The 21008-nt window shown below is 43.5% G+C and overlaps 1 protein-coding gene across 1 annotated transcript in view; it reads right to left on the reverse strand.

Moving 5' to 3' along the window:
- pkhd1 (PKHD1, fibrocystin/polyductin) overlaps positions 1–21008 on the reverse strand; it is a 301224-nt gene that overhangs the window by 68154 nt on the left and 212062 nt on the right. The window contains exon 59 of the mRNA XM_002933603.4: positions 20550–20698. Coding sequence (XP_002933649.4) covers positions 20550–20698 — 149 coding nt within the window. The remainder of the gene's footprint in view (positions 1–20549; positions 20699–21008) is intronic.

A 21008-nucleotide genomic window follows, 5' to 3' on the forward strand; every position in this document is an offset into this window, starting at 1 on the left:
TAATGGCACAACACAAAGGGAGCCACGTACTTACCACTTGGTCAAGGCAGGAGTGAGGTTCTCCATGCCTGAACATCTACATCTTGCACCTCAGGTACCAAAGCAAGAGCAAGGGTAAATTAGCTCAGAACACCACTATACATGAGTGCAAAAAGGTACAAACATATCTGAGGTTTAAAATATATGAAAACATGGTCATTAAGGTCACTTTGCTATAGTACTTACTCAGAACAGAAAGTAAGCAAAGGCATGTAACTCCTCTTTGGCTGTAACAGACCATGTCCAGCCAGTTGGGTCAGAGTATGGGGTACATTGGACTTTCAAAGGATGGGCCTCCGCTATGTGGAAGAAAGTGTATGGAGGGTGTTGTTGAACTACATCTCCCACTGCCAAGTGTAGAATAGTGATGGAAAAGAAGGACACCAGGAGTTCTTTTGCAGCCAACTGGAACAACTTTTAGGGGCACATTTATGAACACTAGTGATGAGCGAATCTGTCCCATTTTGCTTCGCCATAAAATTCACGAAACGACAAGAAAATTTGTGAAACGGTGAAAAATTAGCGTAACCTACGTCTTTTTTGTCGCTTGCGTCTAATTATTTTTGCCGCCTGTGCTTTTTTAACGTGACCGCACCCAATTTTTACGAGACCGCGCCTTTTTTTACGCGACTGCGCCCACTTTGGCGGTTGGGTGGATACACTGTGAGTCCAGAGGTCCAAAGAAAATATCCTTACCACCTTTACCACTTTGCTCAGAAGTTGGCCATGATGGTGAATTGCTTCAAGTTCTACCAGTCAAGAGCTTCTCCCATGCACCCAACCAACATCTCTGTCCTGTTCCAAGGAAGGAGGAACACTATTTGCCAGATTCTGTCTGTACATGTATGTGAAAGCCTTTGTGTAACTGTGCAGACAAGAGCCTATTGATAAGAATAATTCCCCAGAACTCTCAGGCTGGTAGCCGGGCCCAGATACTTACACAGACAGTCTCATTGTGATCAGTGCTGGTAACAGAATGAGTCTGTAGCTTGCCTTGCCTTCAGCCAACGAAAGGTCACTGTTATTCTACTATGAACCGTGTATTTATTTACTCACAGGCTATAGCCGCGTCCTCTGTGTTTGTTCAGCATTTCTATATAAAGACGGAATTCCTCTGCACAAGGATGAAGATTGAGCACTCTTGCAGGTGGTCATTTTGTTTTAGAGTCTCAAAAATAGTTCCACTCTGGACTAGAACAGATGGGTCTACAGATACTTTCTCGTTATCTAGCTCTTATCATATAGAGCAGTGATCCCCAACCAGTGGCTCGGGGGCAACATGTTGCTCACCAACCCCTTGGATGTTGCTCTCAGAGAAGATGCTTATTAATTCTTTGCTTGGAGGCAAGTTTTGGTTGCATAAAAAGCATGTGAACTGACAAATAGAGCCACCTGTAGGCTGCCAGTCCACATCGGGGCTACCAAATAACCAATCACAGTCCTTAGTTGGGTCCCTCAGGTACATTTTTCATGCTTGTGTTGCTCCCTAAATCTTTTTACATTTGAATGTGGCTCACAGGTAAAAAAAATTTGGGGTCCCCTGATATAGGGCAACTTTTGTCGCTCATTGGGGTCAAGCTGGAAAGTCCTGAGAGCACGATATTTTCTCCAGCTTTGTTCTATACTATTTTCTGAATACTGCACCCAGGCTCCTATCCTTTGATGATACACATTAATGCCCAATACCTACTGACTTTTATATATATATATATATATACATGGTCTCACATAGAAACCTTCATCAATGAAGATTATGGTTGTAGAGTTGTGTCAGGGTCGGACTCGGCCGGCGGGACACCGGGGAAAAACCCCACTAACCCAAGCCCGATCCATACCAGCAATTTAGGCCCTTCAGCCTGACCCCCTAAGAATGTGATTCAAGTAAAAGAACACGATGTGTAATGGGCCTGGGGGGAGGAGAGGAGTTAGCGACTGAGGCGGAGGGACCCGGACACCCCAGTTAGACAAGTAGTGTTGACCAAAGTGCTGCAAATCTGTTTCCTTCCTTGAAAGAACAGTAACACCAACCAAAAAATGAGAGTGACTACAGTATAACACAATGAATTCTGGGAACTAATCCCAAAGAGCTCCAACAAAATACCATGTACATGGGTTTATCCTATAGGCTAAAGCTCACCTACTGGGTTTTTAAAGCAGAAGCCAGGATAATAGCTGATCAGATTCCCAACTACAGACCGGTTTCGCCCTTCTTGGGGATCATCAGTGTAGTGCAGGGTTTTCTGATCAGCTTAGGTAGAGCCAGGAGTGGGGATCCACAAATAAATCATTCGGGTTGAGGAGACCGCCTCAAACATATGCAAATAAACACAAGGAATTCTGGGAACTAATCCCACAGAGCTCCAAGAAAATCCCATTTCCATGGGTTTATCCTATAGGCTAAAGCTCACCCACTGGGTTTAAAGCAGAAGTCGGGATAATAGCTGATCAGATTCCCAACTACAGACCGGTTTTGCCCTTTTTGGGGCTCATCAGTGTAGTGTAGGGTTTTATGCTCAGCTTAGGTAGAGCCAGGGGTGGGGATTCACAAATAAATCATACAGGTTGGGGAGACCCCCACCATACATATGCAAATAAACACAAGGAATTCTGGGAACTAATCCCAAAGAGCTCCAAGAAAATCCCATGTACATGGGTTTATCCTATAGGCTAAACTCACCCACTGGGTTTTAAAGCAAAAGCCAGGATAATACATTCCCAACTACAGACTTATGGAGATCAAAAGCAGTTTCATGAGTAGTAAAATGTAGATTGTGCATGCTGTAGCCTTTGCTATGGCGTTCATTCCATCCACTGCCCGAACTTGTATACAGAAACTAATGTCCCCGATTCCATTATTGAGGTTCCTCATACATAGCTGTGATCATAGATACCAATAATGCTTTGTATTCACAGTTATACAAAGATACAGATGATGCCTAACACCTAATAAGGTTATCTACCCCCATTATTTAACCCCATGTATCCACAATTAGTACTTTAGTGCCCTTGAGTGCTTACAGGCAAGGCCGGGGGCCCTACGGAGACCTAGTTGTCCCAGTTGTCAGACAGTAGAAGAGTATTTCAAACTAACTTGGCTTCACACAAAGCATCTTTTATGCCCGTTAGCATGAAGAAGAGTGCAATCTGGCAGGCTGCGTTAAGTGGGCTTGCTAAGCATTAACAAATAACCTTTTGCCTGAAGGTCCATCTATTAAAATTAGAAGAGAAAAAAAACAAAGTCTTAATTAACGTGACTTTGGCAGGAGCTGAATGTGACCTTCCCGCTATGTCACATGTCACTGGGATTTGGAGCTCAGTATGAAGCTACTTTACTACCTACTCCCCATTTATTTCACGGCTAAAATGCTGGGGGGCTTGTTTTGCTTGTCTGTTTACAAAGATGGATGACTTTTTTTATTCAAAGATCATACAAACAACCTTGGGGGCAATAGAGAATAGAGCTTGGTTTATCCGTTTATCAATGTCCTTCTCTACATTTTCACTTTGCATCAAGGTAAACAAGAAATCTTCTCTCCATGGATGGAAGGAGGCGCCATTGTGAGTCAATAGATTTAATCCATAAAGGCTTTACAGGGACAATAAATGTACTTTCTAGCCTTGTAGAGATTTCTCTATGGAGCCACAGTGCCCTATTACTGTATATTATATGTATATATAATACAGTTCCTCATGTTGTGATGACCCCCACCATAAAATAATTCCTAAAACCATCGGAAATATGTGTTTTCCGATGGTCTTGGTTCGACCGCCAAAGGGGTCCCGACCCACAGGTTGAGAACCACTGAACTAGTTTCTTCCGTTCTTTTGTCTCCATTCCCAGCTCTGTTTAATAGGCCACTGCTAGGGTTGCCTCCTTTTCTTGGGCCTATACCATCTGATGACTTGAAGGTGGTGGGTGGCACTATGATGCAAAATGGGCGTGCCTATGACATGTTTGGGAGCAGAACTGCTACACCATCTGGCACAGGAGAGGGAGAATCATATAGAAGGTGGTGTGAAAGGTGTAATGGACAGGATAAAGGGGGGTGAGTGGTAAAAGTGGGGCAGATCAGGGGTGGACGGGAGGATGAATAACTAGGGATATGTATACTTAAAAATCGATTAAACTTTTTAAAGGGGTACTAAACAACATGTGGGCACCTTTAGATGTATTTCATGTTCTGCCCTGTTTTATGATTTTAGCGGTTTTTCCCAACGTTCGTTGGAAGAAGACTAAAAGCTGAATGTGTATGGCCACCTTAAGTCGGTGGCTTCCAGTAGTCTATGAAACCAGGGCTAATCAGTAGGTAGGAGTGGGAAGAGCAGGAAGAAGTGGAACGAGGAGGGTGTAACAGAAAGAAGGACAGAACAGCCACAAGGGGCCGAGCAGACCAAAGAGCCACAGCCCAAGAGCCAAAAGAACAGAACAATTGTCACAAGTAATATTATATACATTGTGTTGTCTTATTTCGAGTTTTTTTCCCAAAATGACCACCATGAGGTGGGAAATATCAGGTTGATAGACCATTCAGCCCTCAGGCAAAACGATCATATCCCATTGACGGAATGCCGGTTGTCAGGGCGAGGTCCACCTCAACAACCCAACGCACTCCTCGTCCCGACAGGATTTTTAAAGCTGCCCCATCGACATCTGGCAATTTTTGGGCAATTATTGGTCAGGCAGACAAACCTGCCAACTCTGTCCATCGGTAGCTTTTATCTGCTCTTGTATGGCCACCTTAAGGGGTTTCTGGGTAACAGATCCTATGCCTGTAACTTAAAACATGAATATCATTTTTTGGAAAATATGAACATTGCTAATTAATTATTATAAATAATAATAATTGTATTATTGTTGTTTTTTTGTTGCTGTTATTAATACATTCTTTATTTTTATTTTCAAATAATGTTCTTGTATTTAGTTTTGTTTTTTTTCTCTATAACTTTATGCCAGTCCATTGTTGAATAATAACCAATTACCTTAAATGGTGAATTACAGCCCTTTCTATCATAATTGTGGGACCAATGCCCTATATTCTCTTTCATTTATAGATTTCCTCCAAAACGGCATCAGGAAGCACAGAGCTTGGGGACGGGGGGGGAATGTTGGGGACTTGATGACAAATCCACTTTCGGAGAAGTTATCTTGAAACCATTTGACACTTTTGACAAAATTGTCCTTGTCATATTGACTGACGGGCTCCGGGAAACGCTCAAAGGGCCTTTATCAGAAACTTCCAAAAAGTAATGTTATTTTTATACTTTTAGTGAGTGAACTCCAAACAGCTACTTACATTTAGTCATTAAGAGCCACTGAAATCATTTTGTTTGAATCCTTCATGAAAACAATGACAGCAAACCTGAAGGAAACGTAAATATCATTGCTTATACATATTACATATAATACATGTGTGCAGCTGGATTGTATGGGGGTATTCATAATGGGAAAGTATACCTAAAGATTCTAGGTTGCTGTTTCTATGCCGTAAGGGCCTCCTTGGCTCAGGTTTGTAGTCAGGACTAGTGATGAGCAAATTTTTTGGGTGTGATCGAGTCAAAATAGGAGCAGTTGCATCAAATTGGGGACAAAATGTATGAGCGACCAGGGTCAGACTGGGGGATGCAGGGCCCACCAGGGCTTCTGCCTCAGGGGCTCCTGCACCCCCCAATGGCCCCCACCGTCTTCACCCTCCCAGAGGACCCCAACACCCTCCTCCACTGAGTGCTCCTAAAAAAAACTTAAGGTCCCCATATACGGCCAATTCTAGCTGTCGATATGGGTCCCTTAGACTGATTCGGCAGCTAATCAGCCCGTGTATGGGCACTACCGACGGGCCTGGCCGACCGATATCTGGCCTGAAATTGGCCAGATCTTGATTGGGCAGGTTAGAAAATCTAGTTGGATCGGGGGCCGCATCGGCTCGTTGATGCGGTCCCCGGACCGACTTTTCCTATACCTGTCGTTATAATACAATCATTGGCCCCAGGGCCAAACGATGTAATTATTCTGGATTATCCCGATATCGTCCATCCGCCAAGCGAGTGGATTGGCCCATGTATGGGGACCTTAACCTGCAGTGAGTCGGGGGAGGGAGACAGCGGATCTCAGGAGCACCCTGGGGGGATCAGATATGGGCCACCGGGGCCCCTGGGATTTTTCCAGCAACCCAGTCCAACGTTGCGAGCAACAAAAAAAAGACACGAGTGACAAAAAAGTTGCGTGACTAATGAATTTCGCTGATTTTTCACCTTTTTTGCAAATTTTCTTGTTATTTCACAAATTTTACAGCGAAACGAAATGAGACAGATTCGCTCATCCCTAGTCAGGACCAAGGAGAAAGCATGAGTTCAGATAAATAAATAGTCCAAAATGCGGTAACTGAAGGGTTAAGGAGTCTCAGAGTCTAGTGATAAGCAAATATGTCCCATTTCGCTTCTTGAAAAATTCACAAAACGTCAGGAAATGTCACAAAACGATGAAAATGTCAGCGAAACAGTGAAAAATACGTGGAATGCATCTGTCGTTGTGTCTCTTTTTGTTGCGCCCGTGCCTATATTTGATGTGACCATTAGGGATGTAGCGAACCTTAAAAAAAAAGTTTGCGAACCCATTCACGAACTTACGCCAAAAAGTGCGAATATTCGCGAACTTTGCGAACCCCATAGACTTTAATGGGAAGGCGAACTTTAAAACCTAGAAAACCCATTTCTGGCCAGAAAACTGATTTTAAAGTTGTTTAAAGGGTGCCACGACCTGGACAGTGACATGCAGGAGGGGGATCAAGGGCAAAAATTTCTCTGAAAAATACTTTGTTGACACAGCGTTGCGTAAAACCGCAAAGGCAGCTGGCAGACCTAGCGGAAATACGCGGCGTTTTTTGCTATTTCGCACTATTAGCACCATGGAAACGGGATTTGCTGAAAAACGGCATGTGTGGCTTGTGCGGCATTTTTAGGCCGAGAAAAAACGCAGCGGAAAAACGCCACGCGAACCCAAATTGCGAACATACGCGAAACGTTCGCGAACTTGCAAACTTGCGAACACCCGATGTTTGCGCGAATTACTTCGCCGGTGAACAGTTCGCTACATCTCTAGTGACCATGCCTATTTTTTACATGACTGCGCCTATTTTGATGCAACTGCAACGTTTTTTTACCGAATTTTTGTTGATGTGTGACAAACTTTTCGCCAATTGCAAAATGCGAAAATTTGCTGCGAATCCAAAATTCATTCATCACTATCAGAGTCGTATTCCAGGCACAGGTCGGTTCAGGCAGCAATAGAGCAGGGTCACAAACAGCCCTATTCGGGCATTGAACCTGGGTCCTCAGCGTCTATTTATTTGACATTTTTGCTCCAATAGCAGTGACACTGCGCGTCTAACAGATATAAATTACTCATTTGTATAATAATAACATCATTAAAATAAGAACACACTGTAAAGTTGCCCTTTTTGTGTATATTATATATGGAAGTTTCTTGTAGTTTTAAATCAAATACAAAATGTAAACAGATTTATAATACTATTAAGACCATCTGACAATCTGCCTCAGGCTAAAGTGCCGAGCAGCTTCTCATAGTTATCCGCTTACTGTTGCTCTGAGAGACTGATTATCACCCAAATAGCCGCACTGCGGGGTTTAGAGATGATTATTGTGGGTTTGGGAAGGACACGGCCGTTCCTACTGATGTCAATGGAAAACCACTCACATTGAGTCATGGGCGTTTTTGCTGCTGCTGTATAAAACTTAAACTAAAATCATTATGGCCGCAATAACATGGATCACTATGAGGCACTTACTATAGAAGGGCAAAGGAAGCTCAAAAGTAGTCCTGGACTTTCAAGTTTTGCCCTTAAACATTGTTTGTCCAGGGGTTCTTGTGGGATGTCTCATTGCTTCGGAGGGACCTGGCTACATGTGGGTAAAGAAGATGTCTGCCCCTTAAGTTCAGGATACACAGAGTCTTTGCGCATTGTGTCCCCCTCAGATACATTTTCAATAGGTTAAGGTTAGGAGGAAGAAAAAAGTTGAGTGTGGGTCCAGGCTGGTCAGACAAGTGGGCTGCTGGGACACCATTTTACACATTAGGGAGGGCATACAATTTACATTTCACAATATGGCAACAAAACAGAAGCTGAAAATATTAAATATAATATTGATGGGTAACTGGGAATCACAGCTACATATTATTATGGTGTTCCAGTATTGTCAGAAACCATGCCTGTGGCCTAGCCATGATCACTCAAAGACTTTGGAGCATCAACTTTTGTATAAAAACCTCTTTTTGCCAAATGGACACAGCGCCAATAAATAGTGTCAACCAAATGAATGAATTTGTGCCGTATTAAATGATCTCACTTTTCCTTCTTATGTGTGCTATGGTTTAAACATCTCAACAATAGAGATATAGCGAACTGTTCACCGGCGAACTAATTCGCACGAACATCGGGTGTTCGCAAGTTCGCGAACTTTTCGCGTATGTTCGCAATTTGGGTTCGCCACGTTTTTTTTTTCCGCTGCGTTTTTTCTCTGCGTTTTTTCTCGGCCTAAAAACGCCGCACAAGCCACACATGGCGTTTTTCAGCCTAGTACTGGTGTAAGCAAATCCCGTTTCCATGGTGCTAATAGTGCGAAATAGCAAAAAACGCCACGTATTTCCGCTAGGTCTGCCAGCTGCCTTTGTGGTTTAACACAACGCTGTGTCAACAAAGTATTTTTCAGAGAAATTTTTGCCCTTGATCCCCCTCCTGCATGCCACTGTCCAGGTCGTGGCACCCTTTAAACAACTTTAAAATCAGTTTTCTGGCCAGAAATGGCTTTTCTAGGTTTTAAAGTTCGCCTTCCCATTGAAGTCTATGGGGTTCGCAAAGTTTGCTTATATTTGCGCTTTTTGGCGTAGGTTCGCGAACACGTTCGCAAACTTTTTTTTTGTGGTTCGCTACATCCCTACTCAACAATATTTTATTGAACTATGAAATAAAAAAGGAATCTAGACCATTGATCCCCAACCAGGGGCTCTCAAAGAACATGTTCCTCACCAAGCCCTTGGATGTTGTATAGAAACCAAGTGTACTCACAAACAGAGCCTCCTCTGTTTGGCACCCAAAGATTTTTTTGTATGCTTGTGTTGCCCCCCAACTATTTTACATTTGAATGTGGTTTACTAGTAAAAAAAAAGCTTGGGAACCCCTGATCTAGACTCTAAGAATCTACAATCTAGATCAAAAAGGTCATTATGTCTGACCTAAGACTGCCCATACATGGGATAGGGATAAACAATGGCCTCCACAATTGATATGTAATGGAGTAAACACTAATCCACCCAAACACACACACTCACAATGAGACAGGGTGGATATTCTTGTACAGAGCTTTAAATGGTTCTTATCCCCCCAAGTACATATGGAAGGTTTCAAAGTCATTCATTGTTTTACTGTAGCGTAACATGAGCTCAGGGTATCTCGAGATAGTTTTCTCCAATATAGCCTCCAGAGTTCCGAGGCAATGGCCTTCCCACTGAGATTTACTGATCACATGTGATATAATGGTGGGCTTCTCCAGAGAATTCCATGCATTGCTCACAACTAATTAGAATGTAGAATCTCCATGAACCCATCTGTAAATATGGTATACATTGCATATAGCTGAGTGCAGGACCAGACACATCAGGGACTACTTGCCCCCCCAGGGCAGATAGGGCTCTGGAAGATAAAGCTATAGCAAGAAATCCAATTGTCTCTTTTCTCCTGATGCTTAAATCTTTGAGAACAATGATATAACAGGTAGACTTATATATATGCTACGCAAATAATATGGTGTGGGAAGATTTGCAGGTATTCTTGAAATAGATGCTCACAGTGGGCCTCATTTATCAACAGTGGGCAAATTTGCCCATGGCCAGTTACCCATGGCAACCAATCAAATTGTTACACTCATTCTACCTACTGTTCTACCTGCTGTTCTACCTGCAGCTGGCTGAAAAAAGGTAATCACTGATTGGTTGCTATGGGTTACTGCCCAATGGCAAATTTGCCCACTGTTGATAAATGAGCCCCAGTGAGTCCTTCTGGCTGTTGGTGTTGTGTGAATTATGGTCAATATGGCAACTGTAACAGTTAATGGGAATAGAGAGCAAGAGATTACGTGATCTAATGGATGTGGAAATAGCAACATTTTTGTGATATGTTTGTTAGATGGGGAGGGAACGTGTTTCTTTATGAATGCCATTATAGCAAGAAGTCAGATCTGCCAGAGGTAAAGTTGCCACCTTTTTATTCTATAATACCAGCTTTTGGTTTGGGGCTGGGCGATAATGTTAGGGGCTGGAAACCAGGCTGGCAAAGGGTAAATGTGACTAGGTGGGGAAATGGGTGGAGTGGGCAGGGAAATGGGTGGAGTAGGCCGGTAAATGGGTGGAGTAGAGGTGTGCCTGTGAGTATAAAGGCTGATCTGCGTGGAGAAGGTGAGGAAAGGAGGAGGGGCGGGATATATAGGGTATTACAAATTTACTGGCAAGTACATTGGCCCTAACTGGTGATTTAGGCTACTTAAATAATGGGAAGATGGCAGCTTTAGCCTGAAGTGGAGGTAAGTTTCAGTACAGGAGTCCAAGACCAAGTCCTAAGGTGACCAACCCTTAGCCAAGCTGGGGTACAGGGACTCCATGAAGAAGAGCAAGAAACATGCTAGTGTTTGTGTTAGTGCACCACAAGGATTTAGGATAGTCAGGGCTAATGAGCAATAGGAATCCTGTACTCCACCAAGAAGAGATAGTGTGGGGTTATTACTCCTTATGTGACACCTTAGTATTGAGACTGAGGTTTTAGTTCCCGGAGAGGCTGTCACTGGTTGGGATCCCAATTCATTGTGATGTTCATCCTGATGGTGAAACTGCACCTACATTCTCTACTGCCTCCTACCAACTTTTCCAGTGTTATTTTCGTTCCTTAATGGGGAACTCCACCCAAACACCACTTTTGGAAAGTAAACTTAATTTCAAGCATAATTTCAAGCATCTTTGCAATAAACATCAATTAAAAAATAAACAGCCTTTTCATGATATTTAATGTAATAATCTGGTTTGGAACAGTTCTCTAAGCCCCACCCCTGTTCCCTAAGCCCCACCCCCTATTCCCATGCTGATCTGGCTGACTACTTTGTGACTCAAATAAAATGTAACAGTAGTCGCCTGCCCTCAGCCTGCCTTCAGCCTGCCCCCTCCCAATCCCACAATCCCCTGCTGCACACGTGATGTCAATAAGGAAAGGAACATCCCAGTGCAATGCATTGTGGGTTATGTAGTTCCTGCATGCTGTCTGTAAGCTGGGGAGAAGTTGTTACAATCTGTAACATCAGTGTTTTAGTCCCTCCTCCCCTGCCAGGATTCCAAATGATGCAGAAAGAGAAAAACTGTTTTGCAGCTGGATTTCAGCATATAAAAATGGGATTTATTCCTACTTTTTGAAGGAACAGATTACAGTGATAGGGTTTCTGGGTTGTGTGGGGCTCGTTAAACATTCAGCACGTTAAATACAGAAACATGTATTAAAATAAACAAGACTATACTAATCTTGAACGTTTGTAACGTCTGGCCACAGACAAGGCTAGCATTGCTCCGCTGTGATTTAATACATACTACAAATATTTGGCTAAGCCCGGATTCTTTCCCCTAAGTGGCAGACTGTTGGTTTCCTTTAACCTATAACCCCCTTGACCCAATAACAAGTTTTCATTTGGAGATGAAAGTCTCTCCGGTAGCCACGGCCCAAGCGGCCATAATATAAATGCAAATTGCTTTCCCTGCTTTCATATCGACGGATTTCAACTGCAGACAATTAAAGAACTTTATCTGAAGCATTCATGAATGAAATCCTGTTCCTCTCGCGGATCTGGCTTCTTCAATTTCCTGTCTGAGAAACAGCTGTCTGGATTGGAGAGATCAGTCGGCCTTGTGTCCCCGACATCTGCCTCCTCTGGAAGTCCGTCTTATTAGCGAGAGGCCTTCGCTTAAAAATACACGGATTTCCAAAAAAAAATTCCAAATCCAAACAGAGAGAATGAAAGGAAAACAAAGCAATAAAGAGTCCGGTCCTATCACAACATTGGAGTTTCTGGTATTTGCTGGCCTTGGACGTGGCTCAAAGTAAATGAAGTCCAATGTGTATTTCATTAAATGCTAATATTCAAAAGATGATAAAATGCTTCCAAAAGACTGATGCGAAGGGACCTCGAGTCATTTTCGGAGTTTCTCTTTGGTCTAATTGTGGAAGCTTTGAAGAGCTTCCCTGTGTGGGAAAAAAATGGGAAAGCCTGAAGATTCCATTGCCAGGTCAGGGTCTGAGACAAAATGGCAAACTTCTTCCAGTTGTCCCAATAGGAATCGGACAAAAGATGTAAAAATGCAGATTATTCCAGGGCTTCAGATGAAGTAAATTACAATTAAGATCATATTTGCTCAATATCAGGTCTAATTTAAGGTTATTGTGGAAGCTTTGAAGAGCCTCCCTGTGTGGGAAAAAGATGGGAAATCCTGAAGATTCCGTTGCCAGGTCAGGGTCTGAGACAAAATGGCAAATTTCTTCCAATTTTCCCAAAAGAAGTAAAAATGCAGATTATTCCAAGGCTTCAGATGAAGTAAATTACCATTAAGATCATATTTGCTCAATATCAGGTCTAATTTAAGGTTAATTCATTAATAGGTGCGTCATTTATGGCCCTGTTGGATGGACTAAGTCCACAGCAGTGTAAAGTGATAAAATGCTTCCAAAAGACTGATGCAAAGGGACCTCGAGTCATTTTCGGAGTTTCTCTTTGGTCTAATAGTGGAAGCTTTGAAGAGCTTCCCTGTGTGAGAAAAAGATGGGAAAGCCTGAAGATTCCGTTGCCAGGTCAGGGTCTGAGACAAAATGGCAAATTTCTTCCAATTGTCCCAAAAGAAGTAAAAATGCAGATTATTCCAAGGCTTCAGATGAAGTAAATTACCATTAAGATCATTTTTGTTCAATATAAGGTCTAATTTAAGACTAATTCATTATTATGCGCGTTATTTATGGCCCTGTTGGATGGATTATGTCCACAGCAGTGTAAAGTGATAAAATGCTTCCAAAAGACTGATGCAAAGGGACCTTGAGTCATTTTCCGAGTTTCTCTTTGGTCTAATTGTGGAAGCTTTAAAGAGCTTCCCTGTGTGGGAAAAAGATGGGAAAGCCTGAAGATTCCATTGCCAGGTCAGGGTCTGAGACAAAATGGCAAACTTCTTCCAGTTGTCCCAATAGGAATCGGACAGAAGAAGTAAAAATGCAGATTATGCCAAGACTTCAGATGAAGTAAATTACCATTAAGATCATTTTTGCTCAATATAAGGTGTAATTTAAGGCTAATTCATTATTTGGCTCATTATTTATGGCCCTGTTGGATGGACTATGTCCACAACGGTGTAAAGTGATAAAATGCTTCCAAAAGACTGATGTGAAGGGACCTCCAGTCATTTTCGGAGTTTCTCTTTGGTTTAATTGTGGAAGCTTTAAAGAGCTTCCCTATGTGGGAAAAAGATGGGAAAGCCTGAAGATTCCATTGCCAGGTCAGGGTCTGAGACAAAATGGCAACCTTCTTCCAGTCGTCCCAATATGAATCGGACAAAACAAGTAAAAATTCAGATTATTCCAAGACTTCACATGAAGTAAATTACAGTTAAGATCATTTTTGTTCAATATCAGGTCTAAAGGTGGCCATACACGTTAAGATCCACTTACCTGGCATGGTCACCAAGCGAGCGGATCTTCTCCCAATATCCCCCACCTACGGGTGGGCGATATCAGGTGAATTCAGGCTAATTCAGTTGTTTGGCCCTGGGGCCAAATGATCGAATTAGAGTGCCAGTAACCACATCAATGAGCCGATGCGTTCCCCGATCCGACTACATTTTTTAACCTGCCCGATCGATATCTGCCCGATTTCAGGCCAGATGTCGGTCGGGAAGGCCTGTCATTTGTGCCCCTACACGGGCCGATTTAAGGCCAGATGTCGGTCGGGCAGGCCAAATAGGTCTAAGGGACCGATATCGGCAGCTACAATCGGCCCGTGTATGGCCACCTTAATTTAAGGCTAATTCATTATTAGGCACAACATATATGGCCCTGTTGGATGGACTATGTTCACAACGGTGTAAAGTTTTCAGTCTGGACTTGCTAAATAAATACATGGATATAAATGCGTGATTGTGTAGACCCAAATTATTTTTATTAAGTCCAAAAGTACATTCATCATTGAGGCTGGGGTGGGAGGGCAGCCTAAAATGTACAGAACATTGAGCCGTTAAGGTTCTTAATATGGGCTGCTAATTGTCCTTCTCAGCCAGGTAAGTATGTGGCAGCTAAGGTTACTGTAGGTAAAAAGGGTGTGCTCCCACACTTATAGGCTCTTCCTTGGATTGCTGAAGGAGCTTCTTGATTGTGAAAAGGAAAGTTGCAGGGTTGCTTGGTCCCTGTGTGTGGGGGAACCTAAGAGAAAGCTAAGGAACCTGGGAGAAAGCCAAGGGGCATGAGAGGGGCCTTCAAGATTGAAAAGCCTGAAAAACTAGAGAGCTATACAGACTGGAAGAGCCTTTTGGGGTTTTTTTTGTAAGGGCTTGGCCAATAGGCCATCACCCCATGATAGACAGGGAAGCCAACTATGTAGTAGTTTTATTTTCTGTATTTTGTTGTGTTTTTATTTAATCTTTGGAGAAGCCTTAAACCGGCCAAGGGCCAAAATATAACTTTATGAAATTGGATCCCTCATGTTAAATATGGTGCAATTTAATCCTAATAACATCAATTGTATTAAAAAAAAAAAAGAGCAGATGTGCGGTAACAATTCCCCTTTAAGAAGAACAGCCAGTGGGTGAGATGTAACACGGAGTGAGAGCCTCCCAAAAACCCAGCGCAGAAGTAATGAGGGGGGCTTAATGGTGTAGAAAGGAAAACTTCGCAAACGACAATGACGAACAATTGTCTGATTCATGTTTCATTACACAGGTCATTATTGCATTAAGAAGTAAATCGACCAAGTCCTGTAAATAACCATTTGCAGCCCTAAAGACAATTTTATAGTTGACTGATATTATCTACTCCACATACAGAAATGACAAAAAGAAATCGCAAGCAACACAGTTTTGTTATCGTATCTCAGTTTCTCGTCTGGGAACGCGGCTCTGGGAGCGTAGAAACTAAGGAAAATCGAAACAAAAAGGGGAGATGTTTAATGAATGTTGAGAATAGGTACAGGGATGGATTATAATGAAGATTGTTGGGGGCAATAAGCCCCTGGTGGGGGGCAGTGTTCCCTATGGTGGGGCTTGGAGCAGCGGCAGGGGAGGCTTAGGCCATTTAGGGTGAGAATTAAGGAGAATGGGCAATTTCTCTCAGAGTTCTGTGCAGGTCCAATTTTAAAAACCCAGATCTATGACCCAAGCCTGGACCAGCAACCTGCTCCCACACTTATAGCCTCTTCCTTGGATTTTTGAAGGAGCTTCTTGATTGTGAGAAGGAAAGCCACAGGGCTGACTGGTCCCTCTGTGTGGGAGAACCTAAGAGAAAGCTGAGGAACCTGAGAGAAAGCCAAGGGGCCTGAGAGGGGCCTTTGAGATTGTAAAGCCTGAAAAACTTGAGAGCTATACAGACTGGAAGATCCTTTTGGGTTTTTTTACAAGGGCTTGCTCATTAGGCCCTCACCCCATGATAGACAGTGTTGGGGCTTGGAGCAGTGGCAGGGGAGGCTTAGGCCATTTAGGGTGAGAATTAAGGAGAATGGGCATTTTCTCTCAGTGTTCTGTGCAGGTTCAATTTTAAAAACCCAGATCTATTACCCAAGCCTGGACCAGCAACCTGCATGTTGACTTGCTTGGACCCAGGGCCAGAACTAGGGTTAGGCAGAAGGGGCCTGTGCCTAGGGTGCAATGCTGGGGGGCACTAGGCACATACCTCATGTCTACCTATCTCCAGTTCCGGCACTCCAGTTCCACTCTATCCCTGCATCGCTGTGCCTTTATGCTCACTCCTGAATGATTCCACCCCCCTGTTATTATCATATGTACACTTGCGTTAACGTGGTGGGGTGAATCAGGGGTGGAGCAAGGTTGCCGATTGCCTAGGGCACCCAATTGGCCTGGCCCATCATTGCTTGGACCCATTACCCAGTCCAACCTTCACCCGTTCTTTATATGGGCTGCTAATTTTCCTTCTCAGCCAGGTAAGTACGTGGCAGCTGAGGTTACTGCAGGTAAAAAGGGTGTGCTCCCACACTTATAGGCTCTTCCTTGGATTTTTGAAGGAGCTTCTTGATTGTGAGAAGGAAAGCCACAGGGTTGACTGGTCCCTGTGTGTGGGGGAACCTAAGAGAACGCTCAGGAACCTGGGAGGGGCCTTTAAGATTGAAAAGCCTGGGCTATACAGACTGGAAGAGCCTTTGGGGGTTTTTTTGCAAGGGCTTGGTCAATAAGCCATCCCCCCAGTCCAACCTTCACCCGTCTTACCAGCAACCCAACTTGCTACCCACTGTGAAGTCATCACAAAACAGAAGTGCCATCAAAGGAGTAAAATTCACTTAGACCCATAAACCAGCCCAAGACCTGTGCTGTGTTCTAGAGATACAGCTGAACCTTTAATGTCAGTTATGGTGAATATGTATTTGCTGTATGCTCCTTTATCTGAACCAATTATGAGCTAATGGGGGCCCCGACTAAAGCTTGGACCTTTAAGAGTGAAGACACACGGAGCTACTAGTAGCAGCTACTTTTTCATGGCTACTAAACTCCAGAAAATCCCCTGCCATAGACAATACTGAGAATTGCCTCTGCTAAAAGACAATTATTGGCAACTGATCAGCATTGTCTCTTCTAGTAGCCACGACAAGTAGCTGCTACTAGTAGCTCCGTGTATCTTCACCCTAAGGAGAATCTGACCCAAAGGTTGGACCTTCAAGAAGGGCTTAAACCAAAACAGCTTGACAACCACTAAGGGCAAAGAGAGGATCTGCCCTGGGCTCCTACTGTTGGACGATACCAGTTTGTCGCAAAATAAACTTGGTAATAAATACATTCTGCCACGTTTTAGACTTGGGCCCAATAGAGAAGCAACATGTTGGGTCCCTTGTGCAACACAAATAGTAATATTAATATTGGTATTAATGGTCCCAGTAATAATGGCCTCCCTACTGCAATCTGCTGATGGCTACTCTATTTCCCTGCATATTGGCTGACATTTACAGCTTGTATACATGTCCCAATTCTCTTTTCCCCTGTAGCTGCACCCCCGGCCGCTGTCTGTCCATAATGGCGGTTCATTATGTCTAAATCCAACCGCTTAGTATGGGAAAACCCGCCTGTAATGAGCAATTTTTCCCCTTTCCTAAGCAGAATGCCACAAAGCGGCCATGATTAGCCCCAGTTTGAGACGACGGATAAAAAAAAAAGACGCTTGCCATTTGCCACCGCCTTTTAGATCTTTTATTTTATATCTCCAATTCTCTGCAGCATTTTGTGTTTTAATAATCTGTCATCCGGATTCTTTCCGGCCTAACTCCAGAACATAAATATCAGCGGAGATTAAAGAGCCCCAAATACCTAGCTTCAGTCTTTGAGGCCTATAATTGCTTAGGAAAGAGAATGAGATTCCCCCTCTAGCAAGAAAAGAATGGCTTTCTCCAGCTCAGAGACGGGCAGACAAAGTCCCTGTCAGGCTTCCAGATGAATTTCTGACTCCGTCTCTGTGAAGGGAGAGCACAAGAATGGAAGATTACAAGAATGCCGTTTGAAGTCCTTGTAGCGACGGACACGGAATGCATTGTCTTTCATTTCTCAGCCACGAAGGCGGCGAATATCCAATTTAAAATAGATGCTTCCTCGGCTGTATATCAGAGCGTGTTACATGGCGGGGAAATTAGCCTGCTCGCTGCACAAAATGGCAACAGGGTGTTATTGTGCCTTTAAAGGGAAAGAATCACTAGAGCCGGATGTGTGTGCCGGAGGCGCCATGCTGATTGCAAGAGATAGGCAGGGAAAAGAGACAAAGGGGCACATTTACTAATCCACGAACGTCCTAAAAGCGTCCGAATGTGGTTTTTTTCGTAATGATCGGTATTTTGCGATTTTTTCATAAATTGTTGCGACTTTTTCGTAGCCGTTACGACTTTTTCATAAATTGTCGTGACTTTTTCGTAGCGTTACGACTTGCGCGAACTGTCTTTTTCGTAGCCGTCGCGCCGAGTACGAAAGTTTCGGATTCATTCAAGCTTCAGTATCGTGACTTTCCTTGGGCCGGAGGGCTGCAGAGTGCCATTGAGTCCTATGGGAGACTTTCCTTGGGCCGGGTTGGAGCTGCAGAGTGCCATTGAGCCCTATGGGAGACTTTCCTTGGGCCGGGTTGGAGCTGCAGAGTGCCATTGAGCCCTATGGGAGACTTTCCTTGGGGCAGGTTGGAGCTGCAGAGTGCCATTGAGCCCTATGGGAGACTTTCCTTGGGCCGGAGGGCTGCAGAGTGCCATTGAGTCCTATGGGAGGCTTTCCTTGGGCCGGAGGGCTGTAGAGTCCCATTGAGTCCTATGGGAGGCTTCCAAAATCATGCAAAGTCTGAAAATTTTGCCCGCCGTTTACGAGCGCTCAATAAGAAAAAGTTGCGACAATATACGAGCAAATCGTAACGGCTACGAAAAAGTCGCGACAATTTGCACAAGTCGTAACGGCTACGAAAAAGTTGCGACAATTTATGAAACAGTCGTAACGGCGACGAAAAAAACGCAATAAATACGAAAAAGTCACAAAATGTTTGTTTCCAATCCTAATTTTTCCCATTCGGGTTCGTGGATTAGTAAATGTGCCCCAAAGGGTGACGTTTACTGACACCCCAGGTTCTGGCTGCACCTTGTGTCATGGAAAAAAAATCAAAATGATTAATGATGCCCAAGTTAGGGTCGTTAAGCCCACCCCAGTCCAACTTTATAAATGAAAATCAAACTCTGAATTATAAATCTGTCCTTAAATGTATCTGGCGCAAAGCCTGGAGTGGGTCACTTCCTGCTCAATGGAGCCGTATACTTAGGGGCCCATTTATCAATGTATGAATACTAAAAATTAGTGCATATTTTCTGCGATATAAAATAAAATAGAAGCGCAATTAGGGAGTTAATCCACAACAGCCCTGCACGTACCCGGCTTTATTCATACCTCCCAATAGCGCCTGTTTGCACGACAGTCCCTATATGCGCGCCCCCTGTTAGTCTATAACAAGGTTACAGATATATAAAAGTTTCCCATTCACAGCACCTTTAAGATGGGATCCCAGAACAACTGTATCAAGAACATAAAATAGGTGCTGTAGCCCAGTATGGGAGGAACATGAATGCCTGTAACTCAGCAACTTATGGATTAGTGATAAGCGAGTCTGTGCCAATTTGCTTTGCCAAAAAATTTGCAAAACTGCTGAGAAATTCATAAACTTTTTTTTTTACGCGACTGTGACTTTGATGACACGACTGTGACTATTTTGGCGCAACTGCGACTTTTTCAATGCAACCGCAACTTATTGGACACAACAGTAGTGATGAGGGAATTTTCTTGGCAGGTATGGATTTTCAGCGAATTTCCGCATTTTGCCATTGGCAAATTGTTTTGCGCAACGTACGCAAAAATCTGCTGTGGAAAGATTTGTCGGTCGCAATCACCTCAAAGTAGGAGCGTTTGTGTCAAATTGGGCGCGGTCGCGTTGTTTTGCCGAATTTTTGCAGCAGTTTCGCAAAAATATGTGCCAATGGCGAAATGCAGAATTTCATTGCAAATCCAAGCTCATTCGCTCATCGCTATTATGGATGGTGCAGAAATCTTCTCCCATGACAGAGAGTATAGAAGAGCTTATGTCAAGGCCTCACCTAAAGCTACAAGAAGGCTTTAAAAGTGAAATTACTGAAAAACAAAACAGATTATCAATAAGGCTAAATGTAAGGCTCCCCGGTGCATTATTCTATAAATAGGAAAAGTATAATATTGTGGGGATTTGTTTCACCTTAATGGATATTTACCATATGATTTGTGTGAAATGAAGGAGTCTGTGTATTCAGTATGATAAGGGGACTCAGCCTGTGAAAAATTCATAGAATCTGGAAAGAAAATGTGAGTATATTCATCCCCACACAGTCCCTAAGGCAGTGATATCCAGCCATTGGCTCTGGGGGAACATGTTGCTCCCCAACCCCTTGGGTGTTGCTCTCAGTGCCCCCAAACCAGGGAGTTATTTTTGAATTCCTGACTTGGGGGCAAGTTTTGGTTGAATAAAAACAAGATTTCCTACCAAATAAAGCCCCTGTAAGCTGATAGGGTGCATAGAGGCTGCCTAATAGCCAATCACAGCCCTTATTTGGTGCCTCCATGAACTTTCATGGTGCTTGTGTTGCTCCCCAAGTCTTTTTACATTTGACTATGGTTCACAAGTAAGAAAGGTTGGGGACGTCTGCCCAAAGGATGAGGTTTAGGCACTTACCCGCGCTGAGGCAGGGGTGGGACAGATCCGAATCTTCCTTTGGAAATACAGAGACAGGGGGAAGGAGTCCCACAGAGCTGCCATCCAAATCCTTATACAGGACCCTCTGTGTGCCGCGGCATCCGCCAGGGGTAGGGCAGTTGGCGCCGCTGTTACCAATGCAAAGATAGATAACAGAATGTCAATAAGAAAGTGGGAATATTACTCTGTACTGGCATGGCTGGGATATACTGTATATCAATGGTCACAGTCAGAGGACATTGTGCCTAGCGTTGTGCACTTTACTTCAATTGCAGATTTCAAACTCCCAGTCCCCTAGATGTTGGTTTATCACTTATGGGGCAGATTCAATTTGATGGGAAAAATGTATCTCCAAATCCAGATGTTTCCACTGTTGAAACTTTATTGAAGTCAATGGGGAAAAAAACCTGGAACTGAATTAGGAGGAAAGTTTTTTAT

The sequence above is a fragment of the Xenopus tropicalis genome, chromosome 5 (genome assembly GCF_000004195.4).
Source record: "Xenopus tropicalis strain Nigerian chromosome 5, UCB_Xtro_10.0, whole genome shotgun sequence".
Taxonomy (NCBI): Eukaryota; Metazoa; Chordata; class Amphibia; order Anura; family Pipidae; genus Xenopus; species Xenopus tropicalis.